General features: G+C 34.5%; 1 protein-coding gene and 1 non-coding gene across 3 annotated transcripts in view; both read right to left on the reverse strand.

Moving 5' to 3' along the window:
* Nucleotides 1-1,561: 1,561 nt before the first annotated feature.
* The window catches only part of LOC123684431, a 28,935-nt gene continuing 6,982 nt past the window's right edge, over nt 1,562-23,514 (reverse strand). The window contains exons 2-5 of one of the 2 annotated variants that reach the window (XM_045623692.1): nt 20,305-20,434; nt 12,905-13,006; nt 1,928-2,119; nt 1,562-1,807 (exon numbers count right to left, since the gene is read on the reverse strand). In XM_045623692.1, coding sequence (XP_045479648.1) covers nt 1,676-1,807; nt 1,928-2,119; nt 12,905-13,006; nt 20,305-20,430 — 552 coding nt within the window. In that variant the 5' untranslated portion in view covers nt 20,431-20,434 and the 3' untranslated portion in view covers nt 1,562-1,675. Of the gene's footprint in view, nt 1,808-1,927; nt 2,120-10,389; nt 11,430-12,904; nt 13,007-20,304; nt 20,435-23,514 lie in introns of those variants that run through there. The other variant, XM_045623691.1, reaches the window with a different exon arrangement.
* Trnas-aga lies at nt 20,170-20,242 on the reverse strand. Its single transcript has one exon. It is a non-coding gene; the product is annotated as a tRNA-Ser (tRNA).

The following is a 23,514-nucleotide window of genomic DNA, read 5'->3' on the forward strand; positions in this document are numbered from 1 at the left end:
AAATATTAGGTGTAACATGAGTGGTTGGCCATAACCTAGTGCTGAATGCAGGTCATCCAGGACATGTTGTGTGTCCTAAGAAGTTTAGGAGATACAGGGTGATTTATGTAAGTTGACATAAGTTTTTGATACCCATAACTTGGGAATGAGCTCTCCAATTTTGTACAAATTTTTGTTTGTTCACTTCTCACTATTCTTCAAAACGTTCCTTGTAATTGTAATCTATTGCGATGGCAGTACTCAGAGTATTGAGTTATTTCTTTAAGACTTCGAAATCAGAATGTTGTAATTGCCATGACAAAAAAATATATAATTCAGTTCAATGAATTCCATTTTTTTTAGATGACTTACTTATTCAAAAGAGTAGCAAACAAAAAAAAAATCATGTTTTTTGTAACTCTTTCAAAATATGGCCCCGCTCTTATTTCTTTCCTGATAATATTGAATGTTATCAGCTGATATTTTGTATTTTTCATCAGCTTTCTTTCATTCAACTTTTCTTCATTCTGAAACCCTCAACACCTAATGAGTGTTGCAACACGCACCATATAATATAGGTTAATATTAAGATTTAATTAAGGAGGTTCCATTTCACTGAGACCTAATGGTCTATTGTGCCCCCTATCAAGGCTATACCCCCCATAACAGCTCGCCTTTCAGTTCCATAATTCTAAAGAACTCCAATATCTGGTATGGCTTCAAGGGGGCTATTTCCTCATTTTTAAAAGTGTCGTGTCCTAAGCAGGTTTTGTGTTGGCTAGCTCCTCCCCACAGAATCTGCACTCGTCATTTTCTGTTAGACCCATTCTCATTAGGTGTTTTCTGTGGCGGGAATGCCCTTTGAGGAATCCAGTGAGGAGGTGTAGCACATTTTTACTAAGATCCAGATACTTCTTGGATCCCGTAGGGTCAAACTTTCGAAAAAACTTTTTGGATTGATCCAAACCTGGAAGATTCCGCAAGAGTATTTATCTTTCGCTTTCTTTCTTCTCCTGAAACTCTTTCTTATAGGTACATTTGTCTACGTGACAAAAAGGTTCCGGGCCGATGAAAGAAGTTTGTGCTCCTTTTCTGGCAAGTGTGATGGTCTCCTCATTCCCTCTAATTCCCGGGTGGAGAGGTGACTCTGCTGCATCGTAAAATCTTGGAGAAGACAATTAATATCTGATGCCCATCAAAATTCAGGTAATAGAAACAGGATCAGATCAATTATCCGATCCAATCACATCTGCTGTAAACGAGAAGAATACCAAATTTTCAACTACAATTGTAATTTCCACTTAAGACTCAAATAATAAATCAACGTGTTCAATACTACCTCTTCTGGTTAAATAGGCTAGTCAATGACCACTCGAGATAACATTTAAGCATGTCAAATTCAATCTCTAGTGGTATTACAATGGAAAAACTACAAAAATACAAGTTCCGTCAATCAGGGCTGAAGAATCCATGTACATAACTTTCGATAAAAATTAATCTATAAAAAAAAAACTATATAAAAAGAATGAAAGCAAGAAATAGTAAGATTTGGATATGGAAGGAAAGTATGAACGAAAGGAAATAAAACATTAATAAAATAAAATTTATTTCAATCTACTGATAAATAAATAAGATATTGTCATAAGTGACAAATATTTATGAATAAATTAACAAATGCCGAGTCTTAATATAAATTTCATCTGGAATTGGGATCAGAAAAGATTGGTTTGTCCGTGGTAGCCTCTATCACGATTCCCTTTGCACCAAAGATGGATCTTAGAAATGGTCTCATTGATTCCAATAGCCTTTGAGTTCTTAGTGCTGTATTCTGTGGAAGAAAGAAAAAATAGAGCGAATACTTTGGTTATAAAGAGAATGTTTGTATTTCAATTAGCATTGTTCTGAAAAATGATATTTGAATTTTGTTCTCATCATTTGAAGCACTCACAGTAATCAGGTCACCAGCCGTCTGGGATAAATTAGTCAACAAAGTGAATCCAGATCCGAAAAGTTCATCTGGGATGTCCAATTCAACTTTGCTTTGACCCTGTTCGTAAATAACTATATCCTCAGTTGTTGTTGGACCTTTGGGAGTTGTTGTTGTTGTTGGCTGATCCCATGCAAACCTGGTGTTTTTAGGCTGAAATATAAAAACTGATTACATTTCATTCAGTTTTTTCGAAGTATAAAATTTCGAACTTATTAGTTTACACTGTGGCTTCACCTCTGAATATAGTTGTTTTATTTTTGTTTTCTATTGAATCTAGAATCTATACGTCATACGTCAGTCCTTATGTTAATTTATTAATACTAACTTTATACTAACTGACGAAGTTTCTGCAATAACCAGAATGAGTTGTTTAAATTTTGAATTTTTTTTTTGTAAAACTCAGATAGTATAGCAAGGAATAAATTATTGAATTTGGAGAAAAATATAAAATGGGATTTGAGAAAATATTTCATCTCCTGTTGATTTCTTGACCTGCACCAAAAGGATCTCAGTTGACACTATTCGGATTTTCATTGAATGAAAAATTTCTCCGAAAACTACATCGTATCGGTTTTAGAGGAATCTTCTTTTTTTACTGCTTATCCCCTAATGGATGTTTGCGACCACCCTTTCCATCTCATCTCTATTTCTCGTAGTGTGAATTAAGAGGAATATGAATTCGGAATTCCGCAAGGAGCAGTGTTAGGGTCAATACTATTCATGTAAATTTTCAACGTCTCCTCTTTTCTGCATTACTAGTAAACACTAGTAATGCAGAAAAGAGGAGACGTTGAAAGTTATAAGATTCACAGATGATACTGCAGTTTTTACAAAGCCGACAATTGGGGACAATTGAAGCTGGAGGCTCAAAGAAGTCTCCTCAAGATGGTAGGCTGGTTTCAAGAAAACAAGTTGATCATCAATTATGAAAAGACTAAATATTTATCAGTCAGGTCTTTCAAGGATGGGTATTATTGGGGTTGATATCAATACTTCAATTTGCTGAAAATATAAAACACACTGAGTTCACAATAGACTGACAACTCTAATGGGACAAACACATTAACAACTTGATGAAAAAAACTGAGATATTTACTTCCTAAGTTCAGACAACTCAAAAATACTGAATTCTTTTAAATTTGAGACAGATTCACTTCGCATTGTTGCCAATAAAACACAGAATAATGGACTGGTGAGGAGCATAGAATACCCAAATGAAGAGAATTGAGATTATGCAAAAGTGGATATTACGGAAAGCTAGAAATAAACTAGAATTATGAATCCTCATGAATTGTTTGACCTAGAGATGCTTCTCATGATAGGGTCACGAAAATTCTCGAGAAACCAGCTTGACACAAGAAATATAATAAATCAATTTTTTGTTCCTAGAGGCGGAAAACGCTTAGGACAAACATGTTATACGTATCTGGGACCCTGCCTACATTCCATGACTCCCGACAAACTGAAATCAATATTTAGAACACCTCTGGACATAAAAAGAACTAAATAATTGGATATTCGCAAGAGGAATATGCTTCTTTGACACGCTTGTGAAAAAACAGCACCAATGAGGACTTTCAAATGAAAACAACTATATTCTTTCCACTCACTACATAGAATAACATCTCTAAATGACACTAAAAAAATTTGCAACTTATAACATAATAAACTATGTAATTATTATATTATTTATTGTTAACCGTTGAGCTCTTGTGTGTTCAGAGTAGATTTTCGAATGCTACATTTTTACCAGGATTTAGTCAACTGCATAGGTTTTTGGGCCACCCTTTTCTTCGAGACTACTGCCTATGCCCAGAATATTTAATGTTTCCATGGCTATATATTCTCGTAAATCATCTTGTTGAAATGCATTGAATTTATCATCAACCATTTCATTAACGAAAGGTAGAATTATTCCATCTTAATAACTTCATCATGCTGAGCTGAAAAAATACCCTCAGAAGAAATTCGTCTAATACCACGCTTCAAACTAATAGCTATGATAATCATAAAAAGTGTAATTTTCCGGGAAAGCAGAGGTGTATTCGAAAATTTTGAGGGATTTCATCAGCTATCCATTATAGGATTTTTTATCACTTGTTGGTTCTTCGACGACACAACTGTCTTCTATACTCAGACGGAATTTAGGCATCATCCTACTATAATTTTAGTTCGATCGGATTCTTTCAAATATAGAAAAAATTTCATATCAGTAAAATCCGAATTTTCCCTTTAAGAATTTTATCGAAAAGGAGATATTTGAACTCTGAAACTTTCCCAAACATTTCAAATCTCTAGCATATTCCGTTTGGGAGTATACAGCGTTGGATCAATTTTGATTTCGAAATCAGTCAGTCAAATCCAATAATTAAAAACCAATATCGGCTCAAAATTAGAAAATTATAGACATTTGTACAAAATGACTGCTTACTGTGTTCCCCTTGAACAATCACGCAAGAATGGTCCGAGATTTCCCTGTTACTAAATTACCTGTTATTAGAGTAAAATTGGAGTACAAGCATATTCTGTACTAGCCTTTCCACTTTATGTTTACTACTCCTATATTGACTATTGATTCGTTGTGGCATAATGAGTGTTGTTATAAATGCCTCAACTCTTATCGATTCATCCTCTTCAAATAAATAATAGTTGTTCTTCAATTGCAGGTAAAAATTTCCATTTGGAATGATAACTTCAAGGCTCGCGTGGGATTTTCATGCTAATTTCATGAATATTTCTGATTTTGCGCCAAATAATCGTCATTGGCTGAAGCGCATTTAGAGCTCCAAAAAGTCTACGGAGATGCCGCTCCAAGTGAACCAATGTTCCGTGATTGGTTCCGTTGCTTCGAGGACGTTGAGTTCAATGTTGACGACCATCCACTTGTAAGAAGGCCAGAAACCTTTGAAAACGGCGATTTGGAGATATTGCTCGATGAGGATCCATGCCAAATGCAAAAAAAACTTTCTTCAGTATTAGGAGTAACTCACCAAGCCATTTTCAAGCGACTTCATGCTTTGGGAATTATTAAAAAATAGGGAACTAGGGTTCCTTATGAATTAAAGCCAAAGGACATTGAAGGTCATTTTTTCCTTGTGAACAACTACTTCGACAATAAAAAGGAAGAGTTTTCTTCATCGCATCGAGACGGGTGATGAAAAATGGATCTAAAACAGAAACCGAATGAGCTGTTGGAACCGAGTAAAACCATTACTAGGAACGGTATGGACTTCAATTGATGCGATTGAGCTGAACACTACGCGAAAAACGGTCACAATACGAGCAAGCAGAAGCACGATTTACTGATTCTGTAGCATGACAACGCTATCTGGAAACGCTTAAATGGGACATCCTACCAAACCCTTCGTATTCTCTCGATATTGGGCCTTCATATTATTACTTATTCCTGTCGATGGCAAGCGGTCTGGACATCAGCAGTTCCATTCATATGAAGATATCTAAAACATGGCTTGATTCGTAGATAGCCTCAAAAGATGAAGACTTTTACTGTAACGGTATTCGAGCTCTACCAGAAAGATGGAAAATAGTTGTAGCTAACAATTATATCTTGAATGATTCATTTGTAAACATTTTTTCACAATGAAGTTTCATTCTCATGAAAAAAACAGCGGGAATTTAGTTGTGCACCTTATATTTTTCATGGATAATTGATATGTTATAGGATATAAACCTTAAAATTTATTGAGTTTGACATTTTTTTTATAGTTTCAACAATCAATCAATTTTTTTCATTTTGTGTCACATGAAACAATATCTCCCAATCAAGTCAACATTATTACACTAATAATTGCATTCAGTGCAATTATCAATTACTATGACAACATGATTGAGTTTGAAAACTTCATTTCAAATAAATTTCAAAACGTCACGTTTTGGCAATGCGTATGTTCAAAGTATAATAAAGTATATAAGTAAATGCAATATGCAGTTGGAAATATATTTGAGAAATGCAAAAATGTACTATAATCATAATGACTATAACATTAATTGTTGTCTTGATATTGATGATGGACTATATGTAAGATAGTTATTTGGGCTGTTTCCATCATCACAAAGCTAACCTTATCCAAACATGTGAGAACAAGCTTACGAAGCTGAACAACCGCAGAGGACTCGTGAAAGAATCGTGATAGCGGCCAAGAGGAGCTATGAGAGAACAAATAGTCCATCATCAATGTCAAGACAACAATTAGAAATTCGGTATGGGCCCGAATTATACCAAGAGGTCAGGAAATATGAGAAAACCTCAATCAATCTTGCCAAAGAAACAAACCACCTTACGTTTCTACACCTTGCCAGAGATCGCAACCTGGTTCCTAAGGGTCTCAGAGTCAAACTCCCAATTAGAGGCAGAAGGGCAGACAGAATTTCCAATAGAGCAAGCTAAGAGAAAGGCTCAACTACCAGCGGTTCAACAAAGCTAACCTTATCCAAACATGTGAGAACATCAGGACAAGCTTACGAAGCAGAACAACCACAGAGGACTATGAAAGAATCGTGAAAGCGGTCAAGAGGAGCTATGGGAGAACAAATCAGACGATGGAAACAGCCCAAATAACTATCTGACCAAAACACTATTATTAACCCGTTTAACAATATAGTATATTGAAAACAGCCCTCAGCCTATGGCTTCGGACTGTTACCAAGAAGCAAGCTTTCGATTGTCATAACATTATCTCGTCTATTATCAATGTCCTAGGGATATCACTACTGACAAAATTTAGTTGAATTTCTTTAGAAACACAGAAGCTCTAAGGAAAACATTTTGAACAAGTCAAATAACTCTCGACAACAAAACACCGAAGCGTATGTGTATGTTCTTGGAATCATCCCTCCAGTTCAAGAACACAAGATTGAGGATTATTAAAGAACCCTCCAGCAAAGTTAGACGAGTGGCAGTTTTCCCATACATTCGTATCTTTCTCACGTCATAACTAGTTATAGCAGAAGCTGACTTCACGTAATCGCACCCCATTAAAATAAACAGCTGTAGTTGTACAACAGTTGATTACCTTCCTCCAAACAGACATCGAATAAGGGAAATCGATCGAAACAATGAGGTCTATTCCTCATCTTCTCTCGAACGAATCGAATGACGCAGTTTATTCACGTGTAGGTTTTACAGATAAGTGTGTTCGACCTTTTTCTCCAAACGACAAAAGGTTCATTATCTACGACGTGAGCAAATCGCTGACAGATATATATCGGTTGACGTTACCAACTCATCTTACCCCTTTTGTTTTCCACAGTTCAAATTTGGATAGAACCTACCGAAGTTACAAGAAAACTTCAAACGGTTGTTCAAAGGCCGTCAAGATGAGTGCGCCATGAGTTTTGTGGTCGATTTCAACGAGTTTTCCGATGGAATGTGAAGTGCGCCTCTTTGATACAGATTTCCGAATCGAAGGAAAACATGCTGACGGTTGAAATGTGAGAGAGAAGGTTGATAATTTGGTTAGATGGTGAGAGAAGCTGTTTTATGGGATTTTAGTATGGTAATAGCTTAAAGGGAGTTATTATCTACCCGTATCAATTGGAGCAATATTTGCGAATTAATATGCTACATTTAGTTTTTGTAGTAGTTCGAAAGATTAGGTTAGATACCATTAATTATTTAGGTAATCCATCTTGAATCCTTGAATAACATCAATTTTATTGAGTTGGATGAGATGCTAGTAGATGTTGAATCGATAGACTTTTAAGTAAGGGTTAATTCAAGTTCAATACTTATGAAGTGAGTTAATTGGAGTGCAATATTGAAAGATTCAATATAACATGTTTTTTTGGAGCAGATATTTGTTATATTTATTAGGTTTCCGAGGATTTTGTAGCACATGCATACTTCTTTGGTGAAGTTTTCAATAATGGTATTGCATATTCAAGTTACTTCAGAAATAAATGCAGCAATGTTTTTGTTAGAGATTTAGTCACCACCAAATTTAGTAGGATCGTTGCTGAAACAGAAATTTCCTTTCGATCCTTTGAAGGCTGTTCGGGAAGGATGAACCTCAGAATCGTTCAAGTTAGTAATCCTGCCAGCAACGAATTCTGAAGATTCGTTCTTGGTGAGGAACAATGGAAAATTTTGGAGTTTGAGCGCTGATGTGGAAAACTCATCACCTTTTTTGTAAAGAATCCTGTCCCGACCAAACTCTAGAGAACGGTTCTTGATGGAGAATAATGGCAAATATCATCAAGGGCTGACAGGATCTCAAAGAAAAAGGTGCTGAATTTCAACTTCTCCAAGGGCTTCTTGATTAAGAACGTTATCTTTAAATTTGTAGGTTGTCAGATCTTTAACGAAAATAATGCTAAGATTCATACTTCCCTAATAGCCCTCCAACGTTCGGAAAAAAAAATTCTGTCGATGAAATCTTTCACTACTCTTATAAAAACGATTCAACCAGATTTGGTAGGGGTAGGATCTTCAACAAAACAGTACATTTGGTAGTATTTTGTTGATGCAAACTTGTTGGTGTAAATCTGGTATTTTAAATATCCTCCTAGCAAAGTTCAAGGTGTCAAATAGCAAGAGCCTGGTGACCAATTATTATGATCACCAAATAGGTACCTATATGAAATGATCAAGAGAGAACTGGTACAAGATTGTACATGTTGAGGCAGTATTTATTCCTTTTCTCAAAACTTAATAAAATATGTTGTATGAATCAGATATTTTTCTTTTATAATTTAGGCACATACTCAAAGTTCTGTTCTACCTAGTTTTTTCATGAAGACAACAGGTGGTACAGGTACCTCTATTCTCCATGCACTGAGTCAACCAATTTCTGGGCGTTTGACATGACTCTTGCCAGCATATTCCACATAAGCCAAAATGGGCTTAATCAATAAAAAAAATGCAAACACCCTCAGGAGATTCCTGCACAATTTCCATCTTGTCTGGATTGGAATTAATAGCATCAGGAAGAATTTTCCTCAAAGAACAATCGGAAAGTTCAAGGGCAGACAACTCTTTGCGCTTTGCACACTATGGAGATCGCAACCTTGAAGCCCTGACTGCCTCAATGTCCCCAGGTGATTTAATGGGTCAAAAGACCCTAGATATTCTCTGATATATTACTCCATCGTAAACCACTCTATGTTTATTGAATTGTTGGAGCCATTTATAGATCCCTCAGCACATTTTCATTGTGCCATTTCGCAAAATGGCATGCAATTCATATCTTGCACTCTTATTGATACACCTTTCATATCATATCTCTTCATATCTGATGACTATTTGCATTGATTATGAAAGTGAAAAATATGTTCACTGCATTTCTCATTAAGGTTCGAAAACAGCTAGGAATTCTATGAAGAGGTTGATTTTAAAAATGTCCAGAAAACTCTTGAAAATGAATCATAGAATTAAAGATTTTCGATTGATTTGTCGTTTTATAATATTATTTTTTTTTCTTTCCTGGCTTCAGATAAGTGTGACACAAGCAACGAAAACAATCTCAGGTTTGCGGAAAATTTTTTTTATGAGGTTTCCTTGGACAGGTGATCACAAATGGCAAACGAGATCTGGTTTAACGTCTTAAGACTCAAGACCTCAAAGATGGAATTAGTGAAGTTAATCGAGGACATCAAGTAAAGTTCATGAAAATGATATGGTGCTGCAACTTTATACTTGGAGGCTATTTATCTGATATTTTCAATCGTTACCTTCTTTTTAACGATGAAATGAACCTTTATTGATATCTTATAATATACCCTCTTTAACATCAAATTAAAACCTCTTATTGGAAAATCCTTAACATATCTCATTCACTATTTTTAGCTTCAGCAGTTAAATTTTTCTTTTACCGTTATTGGCCACCTATTTTATATCAAACTGAATCCTTTTATTCGGAAACTCTTAAGAATGTTGAGTCAGGATGGATTTTCTATCTGTTATTCAATTTCTGTAGTACAAAAATGTGAATAGTGAAATATTTCCTCTTTTTCTTTGAGCAACTTCTGTATTCGTTTTATATGGACAATGACCTCAGTCTATGCTTTATTCTATTCCCTTCAGTTTTTTTTCTATATACAGGGTATTACCAAAATGTTTGAATTGAGAAATTGGGTTTCGTTCAAAATTCTGGTGAAGAAACAATAGAGGTTGTTCTACCTCTTTTGAAGATCACAAAAGTTTAAAAGATGATAGCCTATTCAATGATCAAATAGGTCCACAAAAGCTTTTTCTTTCACTCTTCTACAAATTCAACACAAAAATCAAAATTTTGTTTGGAAACACCCTGTATTCTACATGTAGATAATGATGAATGATGATTTCATGCAAGAAGAAACCTTAGCCCTCAAATTATACCAAGAAGTAACCAGAAATGATACAATCTGAGATGAAAAGGTTTCCCCAAGCCGAATTCAAACAGGTTAATAATGAAAAAATACAATAAGTCGAATAGTTTTATTATATACATCCCTTAAACTTTTTTATATACTTTATTTACAAAAAACAAACATAAATAAATGACCTTTTAATCTCAAATTGACCAGAATAATGAGTTTTTTTACAAATGATAAGAGTGATTCTATGTACCTATACAAGATGCAATGCATGCAGAGGTAACATGTAAAGATGTGAAAATGACAATATAACAGGAATTGACAAAAGAAACTTAACAACAAGGATATGTCGCAAATTAATGAGGATTTTGAAGGGAGAGTATGCTTGGAACTTATTTGCACCTCTGGTGGATTTTGATTCGATTTATCTCTCTTTGTATTCGAATGAATGTAACTTGCTTCTGATGCTATGTTGACTAGATAACGTATGGAAATTGATAATGTTTATTATGAATTTACTTAAGCTGACTTGAATCATTCTTCAAAGAATGTTGCGTTTCGATCTTATTATATTAAAAATTATGATTTTTAGTAGCAAATTTTCGAAAATTCTCAGGGTAATATTATCATAAATTACTGGCATCTATTAAAGAAGTGTTTGATTCATTATGGAATGAAAATTTTTGAGATGACAATGAGAGATCAGCTGTTATGAAAAAATGAACTCCCTTCTTTAAACGACATATTCCTCTCAATCTTCATCGACTTAATATCCTCCATATCCCCCCACTCCAACTCCTACTCCAGCGCCTGCGCCAACATGGGCTGCACCTCCCAAATTGGCGGAGGCTTGGAGATTGTGACCTCCACTGGACCCTCCGCTGAAGCCTCCCAAAAGATTGCCGAATTTGAAGCCAGCATGAGAGCCAGCAGAGGGGTTGGAGCCACTGCTGAGTTTGTTCGTAACGACAGTAATCAGTGGTGCTGAGGCTTGAAGAACTTGACCGATTTTGCCTGAGATGATGCCTGAGAGAGAAACCACTGGATCTGCTGGTGGATAGATGTGGTGTGCCTGATTTTTAGCGATGTTGGTCTTGTCGAGCTGGTTAAGCCAATGGGTTTTCTGATCGATGAATGAATTGATTTTCTGCGAAGGTGATATGGTTTGATGAAAATGTGGTGAAAATTGTTAGTGGAAGAAAATTAATTTTGTACCTGTTACCTTTTTGATAATTTTGACAAAGGGTTAGCTAGATGAATAAATGAAAATGTTGAAATAATGTAGGGAGCCTACGATAAAGACTCAAATTAACTGAACAGTATCAGAAACAGCCAGAGAAAAACAAAACAATAGTCCATCCTCAAGTATGGACCAAAATACGAAACCATTCGTTTGCAATGGACTAGTTTAGTGACGTTGATAATACTATATTTGACACGATAGAATTAAAATATAGAGCAAACCTGATAAATCAGTGAAAAAAATTTGAAAATCCATCAATAAATGACTGAGAAATAGATTATTTAAATTTACGTATTTGAGCGCGGAACGTCTTTGGTCTGTGACGTCACGGCTCTTGCCTGTGATCGCTACACCATAAATTACGTTTAAATACTTAGCCGCGCCAAGGCTCTCGCGCCGTTTGTAGTTTTAACTCGAGTTTTGTTTTTATGTCACCATAATGGAAGAAGGCTTCATGAAAGGACAAAGTGACAATTTGCCTAAAATAGATATATTCGCAGTGATGGAGTTTTTTTCTTCAAATCCATCTTATGTCCGTGCAGAAATAAAAGGAGTTAAACTTTTCAAGTAAGTATCTACTTTTGAGTTTGCTTCATCATGGTTCAACTTATAACGATGATTTATTTGAAAAACGTTTCATAAACAGTTTGTAGTTGAGTACTGGTTGTTGAAGTCTATCAATGGCAAAACATATTTATGTGAGGAGTAAAAAGTAAAAACAGAAAAAAGTAATTTATATGTATGTATATAGTAAGTTATTTCAGCCATCGTGTAATGAACAAAACACGACACGAACGGCACAAATGATTGTACACCAATGAATTCGTAAGCACTCTGCCAATACCAGTCGTCTAGTGTGTGACGTCACAACACTTACACGTACTATGAAATTATTCTTCCAAGCGCAACTTCAAAGTCCCATAACTTTTTCATTTCTAGAGATATTTCAATGATTCTTCCACATTTTTGTTTCATTTTACTTAAAATTTCAGAATTAATCCTTAACAAAAAAACGAAAACTAGTCCATTGATTGTTTAGGTGTTCTCTAGGTTGAATTTAGCTAACTACTGAAATAAGAATAGACTTTCAAGGATATAGGTACTATTATTTTGGATATTACGATGAACTAATTAAAAAAATCGGTTTCTCTTTTTTTTAGTTAAAATATTAGTCTGCAGATATATTGTTTGTTTTTAGTTATTCTCTACGAGAATTTAGACATTCAATGTTGTATTCGTTCGATTTTTGTATAAACACCTGGCTGCATAACTAATACTGTCGATGGCCAATTGGCCTTTGGTCAATAAATTGCGTTTGTTGTTGTTGTATAAACATGTTACTTCTGTCTTACTTTTCTTTACCCTCGAATCATACTCACGTTGAAAACAAATCCAATTACTGCACTTTTAGCTCCCCATTTAGGATCTATTGGATGGTTTTGGCTTCTCTTCTCTCTGTCTTGGTCATCAGAATCGATTTCCTAGAAATTTATATGATTACTTAAAATCAATTAACGCTACTTCATATTTCTACATGATAATAAAAAAATTTAATCCTCTTATAATTGCAGAAAATAACTCTAGTAAATAATCGAAAATTCAAGATAAGCACTGAATTGGCTTCAGGACTAGGGATTCACGGCTTGACTTGATATTCAAGCTATTTGGCTCAAGTTCAAGCTCAAGTAGCTTGAATCGACTTGACGAATTTTTTAGCTACTTTGTTGACCAACAAATTTTCGAACGGATAATGTATGCAACCCCTAGTCGAATTCTTCCCATTCACGAAACTTATGTGAATCTTGAGTGAATAACCTCATAACATATAATTACAGACAGTTATTCCTTATATTATCACACAAAATATAATTATTTCGATCAAATGACGTGACTTGTTATTCTTCTATGTTACTTGTTTTGTGGAAACTCCAGACATATATAACGTTTTCATCGAGAAATAATTCGTGAGTATGATGAAAGGTAAACAATTGAGAGGAAAGGCAAAGCGATCTCTAAGGTATCTTTATATTCATGTGCTTATGTCTAACAGAAAATACGTATGGAACAGTCTATGTGGTTACTTCATCTTGTATTCATAAAGCTTCATACGTACCTAATATCAAGATTGCAGAGATGCTGCAGATTTTTGAAACCCGAAAACCCCCATTACTGATGATAATGAACATCCTATTCCTTTTAAGATGTTATTGTTCCTTGTAGTAGAACGGAGAACAGATTAAATCTTTATTAGAATGAACTCAGAGATTGGAAAATTTATTGTTCACTGGAAACCGGAGAGCAATCAGAGAATAAATTTTCATTCACTTATTGTTCAGGGAGTGAACTAACTGCCTTTCGCTGAGTATATTGCAATAATAATGTATCAACAAATTGAACTCATTTCTGCACATAATTTAGTAGATACCGTTGACGAAGACAATGAATTAGCGGTTTGAAGTAATTGGATTGAGAAAAGGAGTCTGTTAGAATGTCTGATGAATTGTTTGCATGTGGCCTCCACATTATATTAGCGAAAATGCGTTCCAAGAATATATCGGAAAAAATACCAGTCATACCTATACAGGGTGACTCACTTTTTAGTAGACAATTTTAATCTTATTCATGGTATTTTCATAACTACTCATATTTCTTTGAATACCGAAATTGAAGGGTATCAAATTCAAGAGAAAAAATGGAGAAATATGATTTCAATTCAGATGTTTTAAATTCTATGAAATTTCGACCAACATTTTCGAATTGCTGATAACCTTAAATCCATTTCCAACACTTTCTTATTGAGAAGTGGGTCCTAGGTGGAATAAAGTATTTTAGATCATTCGTGAAGCTTTGACCTTTCAAAATTCTGAGATTTCCCAAACACAATAATCAAGTGGATTGAAATATGCAAACCTCGGAGGGCATGAAACTGGGTCAATCCTTGACGTTGATTCTTCATTATAACCGCCATCATTTATGATTGGTCTGTAAAATGATGTCCGTGACGAATGTAATTAGTGTTTCTCCAGTGGAATTAATGACAGTAAGAGTATAACAATTTAACAGTTGCAGTGATTAAATCATGGAGAAATACCTACCTAAAATGCATAAAATATAATATTCCAGAAGATGTTCAGGTTCGTGTGGAATGACAATTCATTTTGTACAGGTAAAGTTATGAATTCGACGATATACTAACTGACAAAGAAACTGCAACACCCATAATGAGCTGTTTGAATTTTAATTTTTTTTTTGGTAAAACATGGATAGTATAACAAGGAGTAAATTATTGAAATTTGAAGGAAAAACGAGGGTTTTACAATTTTTTTCAATGAATTTGTTAATAATGTGTTTGTTCACCGCGATTATCTATACTCCACCCATCACGTCTCGGCATTGATGCAATAAGATGGTCTATTTCTTCTTGAGGGATACTATACCAAGCTACCTGGGGGCTGGGGTAAATTCCCAAGCCTTCTACCCATGATGTCCAAAACATGCTCTATGGACGATAGATCGGGGGATCTGGGCGGACATAGCAAAAGATGGGTCGCTTTGAAAAAGTTTAAGCTAACTCTGACAACATGAGGTCGGGCTTTATCTTGCTGAAGTATTGGATTCTCGAGTCGGTTAAAGTAAGGAAGAACATATGGCTCCACTATTTTTTGAAGGCAACGCAGCGCTGTCTTGTTACCTCCAATAAAGACTTAAGGTGACCCACTTGCATGTGCAATAGCACCCCATATCATACAGCCTACTGTCCGGTGTGCATAACGCTCAACATCAAACTGAGGTTAACGTCTTTCTCCCCGACGTCGTCTAACCCTTCTTCGACCATCATGTGCACCCAAGTAGAATCGAAATTCATAGATCAATAGATAACCTGATGCCATTCTTGATTCCAATGTTGACGGGCTCTTCTTCTTCTTTATGTGCCGTCTCCTTTAAGAAGGTTGGCTATCATCATGGCGATTTTTATCTCTCTGCACCACTGTAATCTTTGTGAGCAATGCTCAACCGTCAGAGGTAACACAAAACACAAGATGGGGTCGATAATGCTGCAGTCCAAAAGACCTTATCCTGCCTCATGTAGACCAATAATTTGACATATTTCAAATTTACCTAGCTGGCGATAAATTCCGCGTGCACGTGCTCTAGGCATTTTAACAACAACTGAACATCGACTTTGGTTCTACTCGAATAGCTGGTTTGTTGTAAAATTTAAAAAACTTGCAAAAAACGACAACAATATTTAAGTAACACAAATTTTTTACATGAAAAAACCTTCACGATTTTTTTCTCCAAATTCAATCATTTACGCCTTGCTCTACATCTATGTTTCATCAAAAAAATAAATAAATAAATAGATAAAACTTAAACAGCTCTTTCTGGGTGTTGCAGTTTCTTTGTCAGCGAGTATATTTTCTCACTCAAGATAGCTATGAGGCGCATGTATTTCGAATTGAAAGAAAACTTTTATCAACATCTTATTCAATTTTTATATTGACCTCAAGGTAAAAATATTTCGCAATTTATCAATCGAATTTAACTGGAGGAATCGACAAGAAGAGAACCAAGTTTCAATCTGATAAAACAGAATTCGATGAAAGTGTAAGTGAATTCCCATTCTCATCTTTATATTCGGATTTCTCCAAACAAGTTTTGCTTTCTACTCAATAAAAAATTGAAGGCGCCGAAATATTAACTAGTGTTATTTAATGGCTGATGAGCTCAAGTTCTTAATCTCATTTGAATATTACTCAAGCTGAAATCAACATCATTACGCAAGTTGCTGTTGTATAATGTTCGAATTCTTCCGATTCTTGGATTTTTACATTTCATATTTGAGTGAATATATTTTGGAAGTTTTCCAATATAATATTTCCCCCAGAAAAGTTTTGCAATTATGATGAACAATTCACGATACTTTCTTGAATTGATGTAAACATTTACAGAAGTCCTAGAAACGAATATAATCTAGACTAAAAGTTTTAATATTTGAGTAGCGCACTTTCAGAAAAAAATGGCAAATGAAATGAGAATATTTCATTCGCTTGAAGTACATCTAAGTTCTGACATTTTGGAATGATTTATGATTTCAATTACCCATGTTGGGCCTGACAGATCCACGAAATTTTGTGCAATGAAATTCACAATTTTTTCTCCTATAGGAATGCATTGGACTGATAATTCATCAACATATTTTTCAATGAATATTTCTTTGAACAAAGAGGTCTTAGGGTTTTTTAACGTTCGAATATCCAAGAAACTGAAGGTGTAATTCCAATTGGATATTTCCTTGTTTAGCTCAGCCTCGTTCAGTTGACAACAAATACAATTTGCGACAATGTAAATGTATCGTTTAATACATTAATAACGTTCAGTTATGGATTCAAATATTTTATAAAGGGTTCATCTTGAATAACACGCTTTCTGGGCAGCTATCATCTTTGGACATTTAACAAATAAAAAGTAGGCCATTGCCCATTACTAGACATGGAACGTACACGCTTCAACAACGCATTAATTTTACTACAAAATGGTGAACATTTTTGAAGTCACAGTTCTCAGAACTTAAGCACTTTTGGGTGTTCGTGAAGCACCTTCTGGGTCGGCAATAGTGAAAGAAGTGGAAAAATTTAAACTGTTGAAATGTGATGTGAAGAACCGAAACTGTGTGCGTTGCTAAGGACAATTGAGAATATTACTACTGCAGACCGTAGAGTTGAAGAAATCCCAGGTTTGTCCAGGATGTTTTATTCATTCAGCAAAAAAGCGGAGCACGGAAAAAAAGGAATAGGAAATTTTTGTCACAAACGGAACGATCAATTCAAAAATGATTTTTAATTGGAAATATCTCAGTGGCGCAACATTTTTTTTGAATGAATTGAGAGCAATACATTAATAGTAACTGTTTTTAAGAAGAAGCTTAAGACCCTCGGAATACGTAGCATTTGGGAACATACACTGCGCAAAAAAATTAACGCATATTATGGAAATCTCAAATTTATTCTACAACTGAAGGTGTTCTCAATGATAATTATTTTTATCAGAATTATCCACTTTCAACGTTTTTCTTCAATACAAATTTTTTTTCTCAGCAGAAATAAAAAAAGATGAGATTATCAGATTTTGAATGTATTGGCTCCATTCTGAAATCAGTTTTTCTCGACCAATTCTAGTGATCAATAGTTTTTCTTTCGTTTGATTTTCTACACTCGATCGCTATGCAACGCGAAACATGCAATTTGACCCAAGAGGAATGTGCCCAAGCGGTAGTTTTGCGAGAAGAAGGGTGGACATACACAAGAATTGCAGAAAGGTTTGGAGTTACCCATACAAGTGTGTCCAGAATGTTGCAGCGATTCAGGGAGACAGATATGAATGTCCGAAGACCAGGACAGAGTAGACCACGGGTAACAACTGCCATTCAAGAACGTTACTTGAGAGTTTCTTCGTTGAGACAACGGTTTCCAACCGCTCGCCTCCTTCAAAATCAGCTTGAGCAAACTCATGGGGTGCAAATTAGCACTCAGACAATAAGAAATCGCCTCAGAGAATATGATTTAAGGCCTCGTGTCGCGGCAAGAGGCCCAGCTCTTACCCCAGCCCATCGAAGTGCGGGTTTGGATTTTGCGGGAGAGAATATCCATTGGGAAGAGGCTGATTGGGAAAGAGTTCTCTTCACAGACGAGTCTAGATTCTGCCTCTACCATTGTGATCGACGTTCCCTTGTATACAGACGTCCACATGAAAGGTATGGAATGGCCAGCAAGAAGTCCAGATCGCAATCCGATTGAGCAGGTTTGGGACAACCTCAATAGAAGGCTGAGAAGTTCAGAAAATCATCCAGCCACTCTTAATGACTTAGGAATCCAACTCAGAGAAATCTGGGAAGGATTAGATCAGAACATTTTAAGATCACTCATTTTGAGTATGAACCGTCGTTGCCGAGCTGTAATTAACGCAAGGGGTGGAAATACCAAGTATTAAATCACTTATCAGCATTCCAGTATTATGAAAATTGTTTATTTCTAATCTTTCACATAAGATCCGGTGAAATCCTGAATTTTTCTTCCATTTAATGTGTCTTGTTTCGTTCAAAACCTTCCCGAGAGAACATAAAAAATAAGTTATAAAGTCAATGTAGAGTTAACTTTCATTAAAATTGAGATTTTCAGAATGTGTGTTAATTTTTTTGCGCAGTGTAGTTATACAGCAAACTATAATTATTTTTCATGCAGAATCACTCACTGAAGTTTGTCGTACTTATTCACTAACAAACTGTAAAAGAATTATGAAGTTCTAGTATAAACTTGTTCATCTCTTTCATCCACAGGAATAACACAATTTCTGATTAATTGAAAATTGAATTTTAATCAATGTATGTCAAAAAATTTGAAAACTACTCAATTAAAGTAAAATGTTAATGTCTTTCGGAACTTTCCGGACAGAACGAAATTGAACCTAGTTGAAGTTTCTATGTTTTCGTTTGTCCAACGAGGAGTTTGTTATCTTCAATTTATTTGATTTGAGTGGATGTAACCGAGAACATTAATGGTTTTCAGAGGAATTCGTTTCTATATGTTGTACATTTATTTGATGGAGGAATAATTCTTGGAACCTTTCTGTAATTTAACGCTACTCTAAGAAGAAGTACATCTCAGTTTCAAGTTGGTGAGAGAGGTTCGTATGTACACTATTCTTCCTTCAATAAATGAAAGACAATCAGGAATACCGTTACAATTACGAGATCGGTATAAAATTACGTATTGTAAGGCTCTTACTAGGTCAGAAATCTCTCGACAAATTGATGATTCCAATTGTGGCACAAAAATTTTACAATAAATCAGATCTGGTTGATACTGCTGTAACATGAGTAGAGTAGAGATTATGTATTATTGAATTGCAAAAATCATGTTTTTCACCGTACCTAGTAGAATAATCTTTCTGGTTATCATTAGAGAGAAGCATCTAATGTGATTTTGATTATTCAATTCATTTTAACAACTTGAAATTAGTTCTTACGATTGTAAATAAACCTAATTTAACAACTGAAATTTGAGTTTAAGTTACTAGTATACTCAACAGACTTGTGAAAATTGAATTCGACTTTAGTTTCGATGTTACAATTGATATACATATTAACTCAGTGTCTATTTTCAGTTGAAATCACAAACATATAATTATGCAATTCTGATGCATGCGACTTCTGAATGCCGAAATATAAGAATTCATATCCAAATACCTATAATTTTAACCTTTCGAAAGTGGAACAACCTTTCTGTTCCAATTATAATGCCGATTCCTTCTATGGGATCTATATTGCCAATGTTGGCATTCTTCCGGAAAACTTCGAACATCCTCTTTTGTCTTCTCAATTTTTAATTTACGAGCTGTCGAGTTGATTTTTCGGAAGTTTTGATAGTTAGACATTTTTTGAACGAAAACAAATGTAACAATTCAAAGAGCATAAAATCAATCTAGATAGATAAATACACCGTTAGTGTATTTCAACATGTAAAATAATAATATTATTCTACTTTATAGTTTTAGGTGAATTTATGGTGAATTGAAGATCAATCTTCATAAAATATTAAATTAATTTCACGGCATTCAGACAATTTTTCAATTCTGAAAAAAGTACCTCCTCGAGCGGGACTCGAACCCGCAACCTCCGAGTATCTAGTCCGATACTCTAACCACTAAGCCACCAAGGAAGCAAATTTTGTATTGATTTGCCTAATGAAAAAAGGTAATTTTTCTAAAATTTGTGTCTTACCTCTTTAGTAGGGTCAATATTGTTCTGTACGTCTTCTCTCTTAACAATGGATTTAGCTTCAGACATGCAATTCATCATCATCAAACATCCAACGGCCACCGCCAAAATCCAAGTGGTTTGCCTCATTTTTCTGAAAAAATCGATTTCATTTCATCATCATATTATTGGGTTGAAACGAATCACAGGCCAACCAACCAATGTAAATTTGGCACTATGGTTTATTATTGCTTGTTTCATTGGAATATATGTGAAAGGAAACATGTCATCAGAATCAATCAAATCATTTTTTTTAATGAGCACTTAGAGGATGGATTCAAACTTGGGGTCATTAATTCCTAGAATTCTTCGAAAATTTCAATTCGTTAGGATCACTAGAGTCTATATCAAGTACTTCTTATAATTTATTGTTTGATTTTTCATGGTTCTGATGATGCTACGCTAAAAACACTTAATTCTTCCCTAATCTTGAGATTTGTTATTTTGTTCTTCTTGAATTGTCAGTGATCATGCTGATTTGATCAGCTTGAGATTGTTATTTCATATCGCCTGATTTGCGTCATTTTTTGGAAAGGAAATATTAGCTAATATCCTGTTTGAATTTTTCATGCTAATGCGATCACATAAATTTTTCACTATTATAAGTACTAAGTAGGTATATATTATGGATGATAATTATATCGATTAATATTCTTTCGATATTAATCTTCAAGTTTTGTTGACTTTTTGAATTATTTATGACTTGTCCAATACATTCAGAATTAATCAATAAATATCATTTTTGCATGAAGATGAAAATTGTTTATTTACTCCAAAATGCGAATAAGTACTATATTTATGAATCAATTACGCCCACTAAAAATAAAAATAATACTAATAATAATGTACATATGTATAGAAACAACAAAAATAAATTATATATGTATGTACAAGTAGGCACTCGAGAAAAATAAAAATTATGAAAAAAAAATATAACCGTGGCATTCGAATTCTAACCCGAAAATTTGAGGTTCCTGATGAAAGACTATTTGTAGGAAGGTTAGAAGTTCATAAGTTCAGAAAGAATTTCTTGTGTAGGAATTTGAACTATTTCTACATGTCGCCAGGTATAAACGAATATGATGGAATTTCCTTTCAGTTTCAACAAGAATAAACTAGAAATGGAATCGCCTGAAAATTAATATCCTTGTTTCAAGTGATCTTTTGTGAAACTCAACTCGATTCAGCAAGATGCTGTATATTTAACACGGTGAAAAGAGGGAAACCTTCTTTAACAGGATGTTTGGTTTTCATCTCCCCCTTTTATTCGGAGAAATACTATTTTCTTTCTTTGTTTTTCTGGGTATCCAATTTTTTCAATTTATTTGAGCAAAAGTAATACATATATATTTATTATAGCGTTCTTTGTACTGGGCTTGTCCATGTTATTCGGATTAGGTCTATAAAATTCGAATAATGAATGAATATATCAAGGAATTAACTAATCCTTTAAAAAATATGCTATTTTTTTGGAAAAATTTTCAACAGGAAACGAAAAGGATTCCGAAATATTGAATGCATGCTATTTTCTCCTATCGATTTATACCATTATTCATTCATAAAACTGCACTTTACCAAGGGATACAATCCTCATACAATGCCCCATGAATATTTTGTTAGACTTTAACTGATATAAAATTTTCAATTTGATGGGAAGAATATTTTTTCAATTATTGTAGAAACAAAAATTCATATGGGTGAACTCCGGACCCATCAGACTTTAACACATTTACTGCGACAATAAATTTTGCCCATTTCAATCTATGTGCGACACATGCCCCCGGGGATACGTGTGAAATTTTTTTTTTCGAGATCTATCTAATGAGCGGGTAATCAAATATTCGATGTAAAACTGTTGGAAATCATTCCGGAAGTAATAATCTACAGAAGGACTCAGCCGCACTTGCCTCAGGTGTCCTGTGCCGCGCAGGGAGTAAAGAAAAGTCAGTTCACTTATTTATTTGGTATTAGTTTGACTTCTAGGCAGGACGAAACAAACATTGAGTCGTTTTGTTCTTTTTTTAGTAGTTTTGTATAAAAAACGTTGTTACTCTGCCCCGGGAGTTATGTGCTGCATCAATAACAATAAGAGAGTTTATTCAGAATATTACATAAAAAAACTCTATAATACTGTAGAGTTAAGTTTAAAATATTAACTGTGCACAGTATTATAGAGTTTATTTATGTAATATTCTGAATAAACTCTCTTATTATGCATCAAACTAATGAAACATTAATTGTGTGCGGCATGTATCCCCGGGGGCATGTGTTGTGATAAATATTCGAATAAGTACTATAACTACAACTATTTTTCTAAATTTCGGAAGTACTCACAAAGAAGTTCGAGTACATTTTTGAAAAAAATCAATCGAATTATTTTCAAAACAAGGGGTCATCACGCTCACAGGGTTGATATAAATTGATTGGAACCAACTGTATAAAATCCCCCCCTACAAACTAAAGTTTACCTCATATTGCACGTGGACCCAGATATTAAATTTCAAATTGACACACTGTATAACCTAGAACAAACGCGCAAAAACCCATTCAAGAAGAAATATATTTTCATTTTCGCTACCAAACGTTTTATCCTCGACCCTTGACATCGGGTGTTCCGTTATACGTTGCCATATTCTTTGAATTTGTTAGTCTCTATTCGCTACACAATTTCAGCACTAATTGGAAAACCTTATATAGTAAGAAGAAGTAAACTCCGGAAACTTCAACATATTGTCGAGCATATTTCAGATTTAAAATCACGGTAGAATCCTATTCTTCGAATATCCTAATTTCACATCATTATTGGAAAATTGGCGCACCTTCGTGTAGAATAGCTTCATTTCCAAATATCAGTAATTCGAAGAAGTCTGCAGTATTGATTCATTGTAAACAAGATTTCAGAATCCCTCGACAGCATCGCAAATATAATCCAGATCTGAAACTGATTCTGATTTTGTCATCGACGAAAAAAGGTGAACAGGAAAGATCTGAGTACGTGCTTGATTGTTTGATTTGAAATCAAAGAAATCTTCTTAGAAGAAGTAAACTGTTTCGTTGGATTCCTGGAATCCTTAGGGAAATGATTTTTCTCCTCGTTAGGTACCTTGAGGACTCAAGTACGGTGACAGATTTTTAAATAAAATTGAACATTCTAAAGATTGTTTTCTGGGAAAT

Source organism: Harmonia axyridis, chromosome 7 (assembly GCF_914767665.1).
Source record: "Harmonia axyridis chromosome 7, icHarAxyr1.1, whole genome shotgun sequence".
NCBI lineage: Eukaryota > Metazoa > Arthropoda > Insecta > Coleoptera > Coccinellidae > Harmonia > Harmonia axyridis.